The sequence below is a fragment of the Protomyctophum parallelum genome (genome assembly GCF_964188405.1).
Source record: "Protomyctophum parallelum genome assembly, chromosome: 20".
NCBI lineage: Eukaryota > Metazoa > Chordata > Actinopteri > Myctophiformes > Myctophidae > Protomyctophum > Protomyctophum parallelum.
This window is the reverse complement of record NC_139718.1, coordinates 37,368,695-37,386,496: the sequence shown is the minus strand read 5'-3', so window position 1 is coordinate 37,386,496 and position 17,802 is coordinate 37,368,695. Positions and strand designations below refer to the sequence as shown.

General features: G+C 46.8%; 1 protein-coding gene across 1 annotated transcript in view; it reads left to right on the top strand.

Moving 5' to 3' along the window:
- Positions 1-17,802, top strand: part of ralgapa2 (Ral GTPase activating protein catalytic subunit alpha 2) — a 238,429-nt gene that overhangs the window by 127,016 nt on the left and 93,611 nt on the right. The window contains exons 32-36 of the mRNA XM_083792352.1: positions 1,768-1,902; positions 7,381-7,573; positions 11,194-11,498; positions 13,295-13,378; positions 13,924-14,360. Of these exons, the coding sequence (XP_083648478.1) occupies positions 1,768-1,902; positions 7,381-7,573; positions 11,194-11,498; positions 13,295-13,378; positions 13,924-14,360 (1,154 nt within the window). The remainder of the gene's footprint in view (positions 1-1,767; positions 1,903-7,380; positions 7,574-11,193; positions 11,499-13,294; positions 13,379-13,923; positions 14,361-17,802) is intronic.

Below are 17,802 nucleotides of genomic sequence, written 5' to 3'. Positions count from 1 at the left end.
GCACTATGAGCTTGTAGATCTGCTATTTTTAAATAGCTAAAGCATAGCATAATGCTAACACCAAAAGGGGTTAAAGTGGGGTCCAGGGTCCTTCGGGAGGTTACAAGTGTAGTTAATATCACATCGAAATCAGTTGAACCACTTAACCATACAAATGACACATTGTTGTAGATCTGCTATTTTCAAAGAATTTTATAAGAAAATGTGAATCTGTTTGAGACGCGGCCTGTGAGACGACACAAATCTTGTACGGGGGTTCCTGCATGGCACACAGGGTTGGGAGGGTTACTTTTAAAAAGGAATCCCCTACAGTTACAAGTTACTTGCTAAAAAATGTAGTCAGTAACGTAATCCCGATTACTCCATTTAAAAAGTAACTACAAGTTACTTTCAGTTACTTTTGGATTACTTTTAAGTAAAACTCAATTTAATTAGATAATACAAGTTTTACCATTGATAGACAAGAATGTTGAGCCTATGAAATTAAGATAAGGACAACTGAAATATGGTTAAGGTCATTTAATTGTTAAGAATTTGACCTCTGAACAGTTACATTACTGTAGAGTCATTGTGTCAACTAATAACAGATCATAAGAAAAATGCATCTTGACCTACAGAACCATTTTGATTGTTTGACAACAACCAACAACTTTGACAACCAACAACTTTGACAACCAACAACTCCATCCATGTGTGGTCAAAGTGGCAAATAAAAACTATTTTTGACATTCCTGGCTGACACTCATTTAGATAGACATGGCATGAGTTTAAAACATTGACAAGACAGCTAGTAAAGACTCATTTATATAGTCTACAAAGAACTCAGCCCTATACAATTATATTTATACCCCGTAGGCTACTCTTTAAATAAAAAGCCTCATTGTATTTGACCTAAAAGAGAAGACTGCGCTACCCACTATTTATCCCCAATCCAATATATCATATATGCTCTCCTATCTAGTATCTCTGCAGTGTTGCCTGGTCTGATTATTATAAGCCACATTGGGCTTATTTTTCTGAAGTTGCTTGTAAATAATGGTAGAACGGTTGTGAGCTTGTAGATCGTCTATTTTCAAATAGCCAACATAATATAAATATGCACATTGTTTAATGGACGATATATATAGCTTTGAAGTGCTCGTGTGGCCTTTTATAGTCGCTTCTTTTGGGCTTGTTTTCATAGACCTGGTTGCTTATTTCTCTCAAATTGGCAACACCGCCCTGACGCAGCATGAGCAGCCTCCACTGTGAAGATTTTACACAGAGTCAGAGAGGTGCGCGCTGCGCTCGACTCCAATCCATTCCGTTTGGTGTTATAATAATTTATAACTTGTTTATAAAATTAATGAGGGGAAGGGGAGAATGTAATCCTCATGTAACCCCCGTTACAACACCCCCGTTACTGTAATCCAGATTACACATTTTAAAATGTACTCTAAAACGTTACAGTTACGTTTTTTTTTTACTCTGATTACAGTAACGGATTACATGTAATCCGTTACTTCCCAACCCTGATGGCACAGAATGCTTTCCAATGGCGGTCAGTGTCCAAATCCATATTTACACTGACCTTTTTTATTGTCTGCTACTCTGCTTCTCCCTTTTTTTCTAAATTTGACCCATATGAAGCTCTGTGCCCAAGACTAATGTCCCTCCTTAGGAAAAAGGTACCGAACCTGACCTTCAGGTGGACTGACTGACTGTGTGTGTGTGTGTGTGTGTGTGTGTGTGTGTGTGTGTGTGTGTGTGTTCTCCTTGTCCCTGCAGCTGATAGTGTCCCTGCTGCTGTGTCTGTTGGACTGGTGCATGGCCGTGCCCCTCAGCCTGCTCCTGGAGCCCATCACCATGCCGGTGGACGACCCCCCCTCCCACAGGGCCCCGCTGCTGGACTACATCTACAGGGTGGGTCCGTCCGTCCGTCCGTCCGTCCCCCCCCCCGGCCGACCCGCCGGCCTTGAAACCGGCGGGCCACCTCGACTTTGACCCCCGAGCAGCCCCGGAGCTTGTCCCTATAATTAGCCTCACCTCCGGTCCGTGACCCCGCGACTGTGCCTCGCTTTCCTCTGTGTTGACTCTAGCTCGTGTGTGTGTGTGTGTGTGTGTGTGTGTGTGTGTGTGCTGTGACATTAACGGCTCATCACTTGTGGTGTTTTATTTATTATTCGGGGGGGGGGGGGGTCCCTCGGAACCTGCGAGCGTACGGACACGCGTCGCATCCGCTAGAAGCCTTTAGTCGTGCGTTTTTTGGGTGCCGCGGGTTGGTCCTGAATGACGCCTCCGTTTCTTTTTTACGATCCAAGGTCCAAGGCAAGAGAGAGAGAGAGAGAGGGAGGGAGGAGCTCTGGGGTGTAAATGAATGAGGTATTATTCAAACGGCGCCTGCCCGGGCAGATGCGGTCAACGGCAGACCTTTGTGAGCGTGTCAGCCCAGATAAGAAATGGTCAAATTATTCAAACAGAACCTTTTGTCCACTTGATAAGCCCGGGCTATAAACGCTTGTCCCGGAGATTTGAATTGAATATGTCTTAATATGAGAGAGACTGCAGCTGCTGTGAAGGAAAAAGACAATTAACGTGATTGGTTGTCCGGCGCGCGGACAAAAGACGCGACACCACTGGTTTTAATTGGAAATAATATATTAGGAGTGGGGTTACGAGGTGGGGCCGTATCGGCACCGTATCAATCAATTAAGGCTTCTTGCTCTTCTTGCACGGAAATCTTGTATGACTTACTTTTCAGGAAGTGGGGGGGGGGGGCGAATACCTGAGTTTGAATTGATCCAGTTCGGTTTAGTCACAAGCTAGTGTCAATACTTTCCATTGGTTACATACTCACTAAATAAACACAGGCAGACTTAAACCTCTTTAATTTCTTAAAAAGAAAAAAAATAGCCGGGGCGCCCGCTGGCCTAGTGGTCCAGGCGCATGCCACACATATAGGCTCTGGCCTGACAGCGCGCCGCGTGTTCGAGTCCCGTCCGTGACGACCTTTGCTGCATGTCTGTCTCCTTCTCTCTCTCCCACTTTCCTGTCTTCACTAATAACTACGTAAGACGCGCGAACGCGGGAAGCGAACGCAGCTCGTAAATTGAGTGGGTTTTTTTAAGATTTTTTTTTTTTTTTAAGTTATGTTTTTAGTGTGTGTATGTGTGCGTGCATGTGTGTGTGTGTGTTTTTCTTTTTCTTTTTTTAGTTTTCTTTTAAAGGTATATTCAGTGATTTCACTCAAAAAACCGTAGGTTTCGTTTTTGGCTGTGGGACCCAGCCTTTCGTCCAATCAGGATAGAGAGTCAAAAACGAAACCTAAGGTTCTTTGACCCCCAGGGGTTAACTGGGGACAGGGAGGAACTCCTTATATGGTCAGCACACTCTATAGTAGGGAGGATTATCACAACAAAACAAAAAAATAAGTGATATTTGAATTAAGTGAAATCACTGAATATACCTTTAAGTTTTTCTTTTTAAGTTAAGTTTGTGTGTGTGTGTGTGTGTGTGTGTGTGTGTGTGTGTGTGTGTGTGTGTGTGTGTGTGTGTGTGTGTGTGTGTGTGTGTGTGTGTGTGTGTGTGTGTGTGTGTGTGTGTGTGTGTGTGTGTGTGTGATACAGCTGCGCCGTCTGGTGGCGCACGGGTGGTGTTACAGCGTGACACACACAGATAGACAGACAGACATGTTCTGCTAGGTCTCATAGTTAGTGCTCATTGCGTTCGCAATCAATGAAGGCAAAAATCGCAGATCTACAGACTCACAAGGTGTTGCTTGTAGCTTGCAGATTGGCTATTATCACTGCTTTTACGCAACATTGGCATATGATGAAGTGCACATTGATTTACACACCAAAAAACAAAACATTAAAAACTGGAATATGAAGATGCAAGGTTTCTGCCCCGACAGCAACTACTACCTGTAATCATTCTGTTCTGTGTTCCATAATAATATAACACCACTCAATTCCATCATAACATACTGTAACATCACTATAGACCATTACATTACATTACATTACATTACATAAAAAATATTGCTTCTAACAGTTTTCAGAAAAGCCTATGTCAGTAGTCAAAAGTAGCAAGCTCGTAGCGCGCAGCATTCTGTGATCTGGTAGATCTGCTATTTTTCCAATAGCTAAAGTATAACATAATGCTAAGAAGCAAAAGAAACACCAAAGGGGTTCCCGTCCTGAATGTTTCAAGCCTCATTCATGCTTCGTGGTACGTGTTGCCTGCTCGCAGACGATAACAGATCTACAAGCTGACGATGCATCGTTGCGATGCAGTATAAATTACTCCTCAGAGGATGCTTTGTCTTCACTTTCACGCCAACCAAATCCTTTCAGGGTTTTGTTTTTTTTGTGTCGTCCTCGGGACGTGCGCACGAGGCATGCTCCGCGTACATACATACTCATGAATAACCCATTCTGACCTGAGATCAGATTCTAGAAATATCTATTACATCCTGACAGTTTCATTATTAATCCATTCTGACCTGAGATCAGATTCTAAAAGTGTCTTCGATTTTTCAAAAATAGCAGACCTACAAGCTCGTATCGCGCCACTCAGTGGCGCGATATGAGCTTGTAGATCTGCTATTTTTCAATAGCTAAAGCATAACATGATGCCGACACCAAAATGGGTGCCCGTTCAGAATGGGATAAAGCCTGCATGCACTCTGCATCTTTTGCCATTGAGAGTTGAACTTGAGTGCGTGCGTGTGTGTGTGTGTGTGTGTGTGTGTTGGGTGACTAACAGCATGAGGCGGCTCGCTGTAAAAGCCATGATTGCACTGGACCTTATTGGTTGACTGGAGCTCCACTCAAGCGCCTCCATCTGCTCTCCGTGCCTGCCTGAGCAGCCAGCTGCACCCCTACGCCTGCGTGTGTGTGTGTGTGTGTGTGTGTGTGTGTGTGTGTGTGTGTGTGTGTGTGTGTGTGTGTGTGTGTGTGTGTGTGTGTGTGTGTGTGTGTGTGTGTGTGTGTGTGTGTGTGTGTGTGTGTGTGTGTGTGTGTGTGTGTGTGTGTGTGTGTGTGGCTATTGCATATGGCTGTATGTGTGTTCGTTAATGCCTGTGTGTGTTCTTCTGATGTGTTTTTCTGCATCCGCTCGTGTGTCCCTGTTTGCTTTTGTCTTTATTACGGTGTGTGTGTGTGTGTGTGTGTGTGTCTGTGCACGGCGCGCTTTTGTGTGCTTTTTTTTTTGTTGTGCACGCACACAAGTGAACCCATCCATCCATATGTGAACCACTATCTCCAGTATGTTTGTTCCATGTGGTATTGCCTTCCGGGAACTGTTGCTATGTGAGGTACTGGCACTTAGTTGTCAAGCAGAGCCATGGGTGTCCCCCCCTCCCCTCCTCTCTCTCTCTCCCTCTCCTCTCATCCCTCTCCCTCTCTCTCCCTCTCCCTCGCTCTCTCTCTCTCTTTGGGGCTTTGGTGCGGCAGCTGTTTGGTTGAGGTCTTTTCAGCATCAAGCTCCTAATCCGTCCCCTGTGCACTCACCAGCCTTGTGTGTGTGCGCACGTCTCTCTCTCTCTCTCATGCACATACTGTCTGCTTATACTACATCGCCCCACACACAATACTGTTGCAGATGACAGCGAGGGCCCGGGCAGCCTGCCGTGTGTGTGCGTGTGCGTGTGCGTGTGCGTGTGCGTGTGCGTGTGCGTGTGCGTGTGTGTGTGTGTGCGTGTGCGTGTGCGTGTGCGTGTGCGTGTGTGTGTGTGTGTGTGTGTGTGTGTGTGTGTGTGTGTGTGTGTGTGTGTGTGTGTGTGTGTGTGTGTGTGTGTGTGTGTGTGTGTGTGTGTGTGTGTGTGTGTGTGCGTGCGTGCGTGTGTGTGCGCTGAATGGATGGGATTAGCCTTTCCATAGCTTTAACCAAATTGTTGTACCCTGAGTTAGAGGCCCTGACATGCATGTCTCTCTCTTAAAAATATATATAAAAATTACCCCCACTTATGACTTTCTGTCAATGCCTTGCCTCTAAACAGACCGTTCTGTACACAGGTGTGTGTGTGTGTGTGTGTTCGTACGTACAGTACATGTTTGCGGTGGGAGAGCCAGGCCCGGGGATAAAGTCTTAATTAAATCAAACAGAGTAAACCTGTCCAATGGCTGTAATCAACTGCCCCAGTGAGTCTTATCGAGGCCTGCCAACCGATGCTGCGCCATCTGTTATGCAGATCAATACACTTGCATATCACAGGAGAAACGGATTAGTAGCAGTCAAGACCCTCCTCTCTCTCTCTCTCTCTCTCTCTCTCTCTCTCTCTCTCTCTCTGTCCATCCATCGGCTTGTGACGTTAATATCGTCGCTGTCGGCTGTAAGCCTCATACAGTATGTCCAAAATAGGGATGCTCCGATCAGGTTTTTTGGGACCGTTCACAGATTGTTTTTTCTCATGACCTGATAACGATCTTGTGCGTAAAGGGGAAACTTATGTTTTCAAAAGATATTATTCATTATTTTATTGCCCGGCTAGCAGTTGGCATTCATGAAGTTCCCAGTGCCACCATACAGGTTCACTTTAAGAGTCGGGAGTTTCCCCCCCCCCCCCCATCCCACACACACACACACTCACACTATACACACACTTTAGTATCATTGGCACAAGCACACACTGTTTACCTTTTGTCAGAGGTTTTTTTACATGGCCGGGAGCCGTGAATAACTTCCGTCTTCTGGTGGCGTTAGAATGAACCATACCTCCCGCTGTTGCCGATCGACCACGGCGGTGATTTGGCTACACATCTAGCTACTTCAGCTACATCCAGGACGGCGCTCTGATTTAATGGCCTTAACCCATTCTGACCTGAGATCAGATTCATACGAGGTTTCCACTGGACACCCACTGGTCCGATGTCAGTCGTTCTTCGATTTTTCAAAAATAGCAGACCTACAAGCTCGTATCGCGCCACTCGGTGGCGTGATATGAGCTTGTAGATCTGCTATTTTTCAATAGGTAAAGCACGACAGGATGCTAACACCAAAACGTGTTCCCGTTCAGAATGGGTTAAATACCCCTGGGCGTTCGTGGTGTTTAACCAGTTTTGCAGGCGGGAACCCCTTTTGGTGTTAGCATTATGTCATGCTTTAGCTATTGAAAAATAGCAGATCTACAAGCTCATAGCGCGCCACCGAGTGGCGCGCTACGAGCTTGTAGGTCCGCTACTTTTGAAAAATCGAAGAACGACTGACACATAAACATAGCTTTTTCAGAAAAGTGTCAGGATGTAGAAGCCATTTTTTTAGAATCTGATCTCGCGTCAGAATGGGTTAAAGGGGAACCGTTTGAAAATCCCCAAAGCCTAACGGTGCATGTAAAAGCTCTGAATGTGCTGCACCGCGATGCGACTCCATCTGTGTGTGTGTGTCTGTGTCACCATGCAGGTGCTGCACTGCTGCGTGTCGGGCTCCAACCTGCACACGCAGCAGAGCCACTACCTCCTCAGCCTGGCCGACCTGTCCACGGACTACGAGCCCTTCCTCATGCTGGGCCAGGTGAAGAGCTCCGAGGCCTCGTCCCACGCCGCCGCCGCCGCCAGCCCCGCAGACTACGGCAACCTGCTCACGGTGGCAGAGGGTACGTAGTGCAGTACGTCGTACGCACGCACGCACCGTCGCGTCACTGTCGATCTCGGCAAGCACATTTTGATTTTTAGTTTAGTTTTAGTCACATTTTAGTCGCGTGCGATTCTTTTGGTCGACTAAATCTACAGTTGATTTAGTCGACTGAAATGTGTTTTGGCGCGGGCCTTGATGCCGTCGTGATGGCTGATTTCACACTTGCTGAAAATAGCATAGATCTACAAGCTCACGTTGTGAGCTTGTAGATCAGCTATTTTCAGCCTGCAACCAAGTGTAAAATGACTTATACTGGATCTCTTGTCCACTAGTCCCATAGCTTCCATTTAGTTTTCGTCAGTGAAAAAAGGTAGTCGATGAACATTCTTCGTCTTAGTTTTAGTCGACGAAAACAACACTGTGTCACATCATGACATGACGGTGTTGATGTCGTCGACATACTATGGCGAAAAATGTTCGTCGACTACCTTTTTCCACTGACGAAAACTAAATGGAAACTAAATGAAAACTAAGCTGCGATGACTAAAACTAAAGACTACAACAACTATAACTAAAATGTTAGGAAGGGACGAGTGGACAAGAGATCCAGTATAAGTAAAAGACAAGTCATTGGTTGTCAAGTCAAGTGTAAGATCAGCCCGCTAAAATACATTTTAGTCGACTAAATCAACTGTAGATTTAGTCGACTAAAACTTTGATTAACAATAACACATTCCGGGTGACTAAAACAAAATGAAAACTATTCAAAAGACTGTGACTAAAACTAAAATAGAAATGTGCTGCCAAAATCAACACTGCATGACATCAAGGCCTGTCACGATTACGGCGTATAATCAATCGCCTAATCGCAATTGTTTGAGATAATCGCCATTCTTTTTGCATGATCCTATCCATGTTGAAAATGCTTCACACATTTTCAAACATTTTCCAATTAAAATGCAGCAAGGGCGAGGAATAAGCTTGTAGATCAGCTATATTTCTACTATTTTTAAAATGTAGTTATTTGTCTTATCTGCCCTCTGCAGTATTTGATTACGAAGACTAAAAGGCAAACAGAAATTAAGTTTTATTTAACATACGTATGTTCCCATGTTCATTGTTCGTTGTGCGCGTGCGTGCACGTCTGCGTGCGCGTGTGCGTGCGCGTGTGCGTGCGTGTGTGTCTCACACAAAAACCAAAATAGATTCCGTGGGGGAGATGTAACCTCTAAGTACTCTGTCCATTTAGAACCTCTCCATTAAATGTCAATATATCTCATTAAAAGTAGGAAAAGTAAATCACGCATCACCGGTTGAGCGGAATGTCCACATTAGTGCTTAGCCCCGAAGAGACCACCCATTATGGGGTTTTGATATAAATGTGAGGTATTTTTCTCGTCTTTTTTTTTTGTTGGTGACCTTGGTGTTCCATTAGCCCATTCTGACCTGAGATCAGATTCATACAAGGTTTCCGCCGGACACACACTGGTCTGATGAAACCATTCTGACCTGAGATCAGATTCTAGAAATGTCAGTCGCTCAAAAATAGCAGACCTACAAGCTCGTATCGCGCCACTCGGTGGCGCGATACGAGCTTGTAGATCTGCTATTTTTAAATAGCTAAAGCATAACATGATGCCGACACCAAAATGGGTGCCCGTTCAGAATGGGTTAGGTAATGCATTTCCCTTTCTCCCGCGCGCACGCACACACACACACACACACACACGTTTCATGTCCTCAACTTTTGATGTCATTTCAGTCCTCAAAAGTGCACGTGTGCATGCGCGTCTTGTCTGGCCACTGAAACAATGTGAGGATGTTTCAGCTCGTGCTGCTACTGATGTGCTGCTGAGCACACAGCTGCAGTAGAAACAACAAAACACTATCAAAAGAGCAAAGCAAAGGGAGACCGGCCCTGGCTATATATGCACACGCCACCCCCCCCACCCCCCACCCCTCACCCCTGCGTCATATTGATCAAGTCACATCAAAGAACCAGTGCATCTCTAACCCATTCTGACCGGGCACCCATTTTGGTGTCAGCATCATGTCATGCTTTAGCTATTGAAAAATAGCAGATCTACAAGCTCATATCGCGCCACCGAGTGGCGAGATACGAGCTTGTAGGTCTGCTATTTTTTGAAAAATCGAAGAACGACTGACATTTTTTAGAATCTGATCTCAGGTCAGAATGGGTTCATCAGGACCAGTGTGTGTCCGGCGGAAAACCTCGTGTGAATCTGATCTCGGGTCAGAATGGGCTAATGCAGCTCGGCCCTGCTTTTCCCAAAGAGCTTTCTCCACTTTGATGGAGGATGATGGTATTGATAGTGTCACAATGCAAAAGCACGTCACCTTGTGCTTCTTCTTTTTCCCCTCCTCCTGCAGCACTATGGAATAAAGCACCGCACGTATGCCTTTCACTGGGGGGGGGTAGTAAAAAAAAAAAAACCCCCGTGCATTTACATAAACGCGACTCGCCGAGCAGCGGCCTATTCAGCGGCCTGTAAAGGGTGTTGGTTCTCTCATTAGCGCTCGGCTAGTCTCGGCGCGCTCGCGTCCATTGTAAGGAGAGTCAATGGTTGTCTCTGCATGATTAGATGCCGCCTACTTAGAGAGGTGTGCTGGCCCAAGCCGTTGGAGGCGGGGGACGGACGACTACAAAAAGAAAAACATGAAATGAAAATACTCCTATTAGTGATTATCAATGAGGTTTGGCTTTGTATGAAAAGGGGCATAGCGAGATAGCGTGTCAATACAACGGGAGGCTTTTGAGAGATGTCCGTCGGTGGGTCTGCCTCAGTCATGCAAAAGAGATAACCACACAAGCTCGCGCGCGCGCGCCGACCGCATCCCGCCGCGTTCACACTCGGCGGCTACAAAAACCCTTTATGTTTTTGTCGCTCAGCGCGAGCGACACTTCCACAGCGATTCGGCGACGGTGTAACTGAACCACCCCGCCACGCTGGGTCGCTTTGCAGCTTTCATCACCGCTAGTGTGAACGCAGCGTTATGCTCTCGCCATATCGCCGCTAATACCTGATCTATGCTTGATTTGCACGCCGGCATCTGCGTTCGTAAATCGGCTATTTTTGGTGCATGACGCAACCGAGTATAAATCAACTCTTTGGCCTTCAAAATATACTAAACCCTCATGCATTTTTTGAGGGATGCTACAATCAGGTTTTTTGGGGACTTCTCCCGATCACCGATTGTTTTTCTCATGATCACCCGATACCCATACCAATCTTGTGTGTACTGTAAGAGGCAAATTTGAATATTTCCAAAATTATTACGAGTCAAAACCCAGGTCAAAACTGTTCCTGTGTGTGTGTGTGTGGGGAGGAAGGGGAGAATGTTTAGGCCTGTCACAAAGATGCAAAATTATATTATACTATATATCTGATTGACATTTATACCAATTAACCCATTCTGAACGGGAACCCATTTTGGTGTCGGCATCATGTCGTGCTTTAGCTATTTAAAAATAGCAGATCTACAAGCTCATATCGCGCCACCGAGTGGCGCGATACGAGCTTGTAGGTCTGCTATTTTTGAAAAATCGAAGACACTTTTAGAATCTGATCTCGGGTCAGAATGGGTTAATAATGACACTGTCACGCCTTTCTCTTTCAGAGAAGAAGCGCCGCAGCATGGAGCTGATCCCGCTGACGGCGCGCATGGTGATGACCCACCTGGTGAACCACCTGGGGCACCACCCGCTGAGCGGCGGGCCCGCCCTGCTGCACAGCCTGGTGAGCGAGAACCACGACAACCCCCACGTGGAGTCGTCGGAGCTCTCCTCCGAGGTCTTCAAGAGCCCCAACCTGCAGCTGTTCGTGTTCAACGACAGCACGCTGGTGTCCTACCTGCAGATCCCCGCCGAGGCCCCCCCGGCCCCCGCCGCCGCCGCCGGCCAGCCGCCGCAGCCCTCGTCCCAGGTGAAGACTCCACCTCTCCCTCTCCCTTTCCCCTCCCTCTCAGCCCTCGTCCCAGGTGAAGACTCCACCTCTCCCTCTCCCTTTCCCCTCCCTCTCAGCCCTCGTCCCAGGTGAAGACTCCACCTCTCCTCTCCCTCTCCCCTCCCTCCCCTCCCTCTCAGCCCTCGTCCCAGGTGAAGACTCCACCTCTCCCTCTCCCTTTCCCCTCCCTCTCAGCCCTCGTCCCAGGTGAAGACTCCACCTCTCCTCTCCCTCTCCCCTCCCTCCCCTCCCTCTCAGCCCTCGTCCCAGGTGAAGACTCCACCTCTCCTCTCCCTCTCCCCTCCCTCCCCTCCCTCTCAGCCCTCGTCCCAGGTGAAGACTCCACCTCTCCTCTCCTCTCCCTCTCCCCTCCCTCCCCTCCCTCTCAGCCCTCGTCCCAGGTGAAGACTCCCCCTCTCCTCTCCCTCTCCCTTTCCCCTCCCTCCCCTCCCTCTCAGCCCTCGTCCCAGGTGAAGACTCCCCCTCTCCTCTCCCTCTCCCTTTCCCCTCCCTCCCCTCCCTCTCAGCCCTCGTCCCAGGTGAAGACTCCACCTCTCCTCTCCCCTCCCTCCCCTCCCTCTCAGCCCTCGTCCCAGGTGAAGACTCCACCTCTCCTCTCCCTCCCTCTCCCCTCCCTCCCCTCGACTCCAGCTTGGCCCGTAGCGCTGCCGCTTGGCGTAGCACTTGCCCTAGCCTCGATGTCCTTGCAGGCGTATGCTAGGGCATTAAGCAACTAGTCAACTAGTAAAAATGACTAGAAGTGAATGCCCTAGCGTATATGCGAAGGCTGAAATATGATGACAGATTGATCTTGCATCCTATAGTGTTTATAGTTTCAATGTACAGATATTCTACTGTTAGACGGATGATTAGGTTCTTGGTTTACTAATTACTTGTATTACTTGTTTAATGCCATTTTAAGCTCTGGATTAAGAGTGTCTTCTTCACCCATTCTGGGTGTTTTGAGCACCCTTTAGCTTAACTTTATGGGGCAGCGGTGGCCGAACGGTTTTGCGGAGCGGTCTTGATATCGGAAGGTCGCTAGTTCGTATCCCCGGAACCGGCACGTTAGAATTACCACCGTTGAAGTGCCCTTGAGCAAGGCATTGAACCCCTACTATGAAATGTTCTATGAGCAGGGCCTGGCTGTAAACAAGTTCTTGAGCTTAGTCCAGTTACCCTGGGTAAACATGGTAACTTTGCTTTGCTTTGCTTAGCTATTTAGATTCTGCTATTTTTGAGAAATTGTGAAAATGTGGTGCAAATCTTTGAATATTATATTATTTCAGAGCGAACGTTTTTAACTCAAATCTTTGCTTCTGTGGGGGGTCCCTGGAACAACATATTTTCAGATGGGGGAGGTCGGTGGGCCAAATACAGATAATTCTGGGGGTCCTTGACATGAAATAGTTTGAGAACCACTGATATAGAAACATAAGTTTACCTGAGAACTGTCATGATTTAACCCATTCTGGGCGGGGACCCATTTTGGTGTTAGCATTACGTTATGCTTTAGCTATTTAAAAATAGCAGATCTACAAGCTCATATCGCGCCACCGAGTGGCGCGATACGAGCTTGTAGGTCTGCTATTTTTGAAAAATCGAAGAACGACTGACATTTTTTTAGAATCTGATCTCGGGTCAGAACGGGTTAATCAGACCAGCGTGTGTCCCAGTGGAAACCTTGTGTGAATCTGATCTCAGGTCAGAATGGGTTAAAAGACACTTTGTAGAATCAGAAGTCAGACCTGAATGTGTTCAATGTAAATTGGCAGGTGCGCGTCATCGTCCGCGACATCTCGGGCAAGTACTCGTGGGACGCCTCCGTCCTGTACCGCACCCCCCCGGAGGGGGCCAAGGTCTCGGAAGGTGACCGCCGCCCACCCCGGCCCATCCACGACAGCCAAAAACATCAGCCCGGCTCCCCAACCAAGGGGCCCTCCCTGGGGGGGGAGTCCCTCTCGGACGACTGCCTCACCAAGAAGGTAATAGCTTACACACGGCACTGTTTTTTTGGGCCGCGGACACACTGTTATGCCGGTGTCGCCTTTGTTTTTGTTCCCTGCTATTTGGGTTTTAATTATTATCATTTCAAAACGTTGCGAGGGGGCCTGGGCCGTGGCTCAGCGGTCCAGGCACCTTGGCTGGTAATCCAGAGCCTGGCAGTGTGCCGCGGGTTCGACTCCCGGTCCCGACGGCCTTTACTGCATGTCTTCCCCCCCCCCCCCCCATCTCTCTCCCCCATTTCCTGTCAGCCTACTGTCTGTCCCTCCATAAAAATATATAAAATAAAGGCGAAAGCCACCAAAGAATATGTAAAAATAAATAAAGAAAAACATTGCGAGAAAAGCGAAACAAAATATTTAAGATGTATTGAAAAATTAGACGATCTTCAAGCTCACAGCGTGGTGCGAAGCATCACGTTGTGTTGCCGATCCCACAGCGAATCCCTAATGTGTGTTTCGGGTCACGGGGGGAGGAGGAGGAGGAGGAGGACGAGGAGGAGGAGGAGGAGGGGGGCGAGGAGGAGCCGGACGTCCTGGACCAGCTGCTGGAGGAGCTGGGCCAGAGCAGCCCGGAGTGCCTGCCCCAGCCGCGGCAGCCCCGGCTCAACCAGCCGGCCCCGCTGCCCTGCGGCATGAGCCCCGAGCAGGAGGCCGCCATCCTGGACGCCATCGGCCGGCAGGCGGCGCGGGAGGCCCAGGAGGTGGGGAGGTGGGAGGCGGACGTGAGCGTGCGCGCCGCCAGCCACCGGGAGCCCGCCCGCCAAGAGCCCAAGGCGCCGTTCTACTTCTGCAGGCTGCTGCTCAACGACCTGGGCATGAACTCCTGGGACCGCAGGTAACGACGTGGTACCCTAACCTTAACCCTAATGAACTCACGGTACCCTAACCTTAACCCTAATGAACTCACTGTACCCTAACCTTAACCCTAATGAACTCACTGTACCCTAACCTTAACCCTAATTAACTCACTGTACCCTAACCTTAACCCTAATGAACTCACTGTACCCTAACCTTAACCCTAATGAACTCACTGTACCCTAACCTTAACCCTAATGAACTCACTGTACCCTAACCTTAACCCTAATGAACTCACGGTACCCTAACCTTAACCCTAATGAACTCACTGTACCCTAACCTTAACCCTAATGAACTCACTGTACCCTAACCTTAACCCTAATGAACTCACTGTACCCTAACCTTAACCCTAATGAACTCACGGTACCCTAACCTTAACCCTAATTAACTCACTGTACCCTAACCTTAACTCTAATGAACTCACGGTACCCTAACCTTAACCCTAATTAACTCACTGTACCCTAACCTTAACTCTAATGAACTCACTGTACCCTAACCTTAACTCTAATGAACTCACGGTACCCTAACCTTAACCCTAATTAACTCACTGTACCCTAACCTTAACCCTAATGAACTCACTGTACCCTAACCTTAACCCTAATGAACTCACGGTACCCTAACCTTAACCCTAATGAACTCACTGTACCCTAACCTTAACCCTAATGAACTCACTGTACCCTAACCTTAACCCTAATGAACTCACGGTACCCTAACCTTAACCCTAATGAACTCACTGTACCCTAACCTTAACTCTAATGAACTCACGGTACCCTAACCTTAACCCTAATGAACTCACGGTACCCTAACCTTAACCCTAATGAACTCACTGTACCCTAACCTTAACCCTAATTAACTCACTGTACCCTAACCTTAACCCTAATTAACTCACTGTACCCTAACCCTAACCCTAATGAACTCACTGTACCCTAACCTTAACCCTAATGAACTCACTGTACCCTAACCTTAACCCTAATGAACTCACTGTACCCTAACCTTAACCCTAATGAACTCACTGTACCCTAACCTTAACCCTAATGAACTCACGGTACCCTAACCTTAACCCTAATGAACTCACTGTACCCTAACCTTAACCCTAATGAACTCACTGTACCCTAACCTTAACCCTAATGAACTCACTGTACCCTAACCTTAACCCTAATGAACTCACGGTACCCTAACCTTAACCCTAATTAACTCACTGTACCCTAACCTTAACTCTAATGAACTCACGGTACCCTAACCTTAACCCTAATTAACTCACTGTACCCTAACCTTAACTCTAATGAACTCACTGTACCCTAACCTTAACTCTAATGAACTCACGGTACCCTAACCTTAACCCTAATTAACTCACTGTACCCTAACCTTAACCCTAATGAACTCACTGTACCCTAACCTTAACCCTAATGAACTCACGGTACCCTAACCTTAACCCTAATGAACTCACTGTACCCTAACCTTAACTCTAATGAACTCACGGTACCCTAACCTTAACCCTAATGAACTCACGGTACCCTAACCTTAACCCTAATGAACTCACTGTACCCTAACCTTAACCCTAATGAACTCACTGTACCCTAACCTTAACCCTAATTAACTCACTGTACCCTAACCTTAACCCTAATTAACTCACTGTACCCTAACCTAACCCTAATGAACTCACTGTACCCTAACCTTAACCCTAATGAACTCACTGTACCCTAACCTTAACCCTAATGAACTCACTGTACCCTAACCTTAACCCTAATGAACTCACTGTACCCTAACCTTAACCCTAATGAACTCACGGTACCCTAACCTTAACCCTAATGAACTCACTGTACCCTAACCTTAACTCTAATGAACTCACTGTACCCTAACCTTAACCCTAATTAACTCACTGTACCCTAACCTTAACCCTAATTAACTCACTGTACCCTAACCTTAACCCTAATGAACTCACTGTACCCTAACCTTAACCCTAATTAACTCACTGTACCCTAACCTTAACCCTAATGAACTCACTGTACCCTAACCTTAACCCTAATGAACTCACTGTACCCTAACCTTAACCCTAATTAACTCACTGTACCCTAACCTTAACCCTAATTAACTCACTGTACCCTAACCTTAACCCTAATGAACTCACTGTACCCTAACCTTAACCCTAATTAACTCACTGTACCCTAACCTTAACCCTAATGAACTCACTGTACCCTAACCTTAACTCTAATGAACTCACTGTACCCTAACCTTAACCCTAATGAACTCACGGTACCCTAACCTTAACCCTAATGAACTCACTGTACCCTAACCTTAACCCTAATTAACTCACGGTACCCTAACCTTAACCCTAATGAACTCACTGTACCCTAACCTTAACCCTAATGAACTCACTGTACCCTAACCTTAACCCTAATGAACTCACGGTACCCTAACCTTAACCCTAATGAACTCACTGTACCCTAACCTTAACCCTAATGAACTCACGGTACCCTAACCTTAACCCTAATGAACTCACTGTACCCTAACCTTAACTCTAATGAACTCACTGTACCCTAACCTTAACCCTAATGAACTCACGGTACCCTAACCTTAACCCTAATGAACTCACTGTACCCTAACCTTAACTCTAATGAACTCACTGTACCCTAACCTTAACCCTAATGAACTCACGGTACCCTAACCTTAACCCTAATGAACTCACTGTACCCTAACCTTAACTCTAATGAACTCACGGTACCCTAACCTTAACCCTAATGAACTCACTGTACCCTAACCTTAACTCTAATGAACTCACGGTACCCTAACCTTAACCCTAATTAACTCACGGTACCCTAACCTTAACTCTAATGAACTCACGGTACCCTAACCTTAACCCTAATGAACTCACGGTACCCTAACCTTAACCCTAATTAACTCACTGTACCCTAACCTTAACTCTAATGAACTCACGGTACCCTAACCTTAACTCTAATGAACTCACTGTACCCTAACCTTAACCCTAATGAACTCACTGTACCCTAACCTTAACTCTAATGAACTCACTGTACCCTAACCTTAACCCTAATGAACTCACTGTACCCTAACCTTAACCCTAATGAACTCACTGTACCCTAACCTTAACCCTAATTAACTCACTGTACCCTAACCTTAACCCTAATGAACTCACTGTACCCTAACCTTAACCCTAATTAACTCACTGTACCCTAACCTTAACCCTAATGAACTCACTGTACCCTAACCTTAACTCTAATGAACTCACTGTACCCTAACCTTAACCCTAATGAACTCACGGTACCCTAACCTTAACCCTAATGAACTCACTGTACCCTAACCTTAACCCTAATGAACTCACTGTACCCTAACCTTAACTCTAATGAACTCACTGTACCCTAACCTTAACTCTAATGAACTCACTGTACCCTAACCTTAACCCTAAT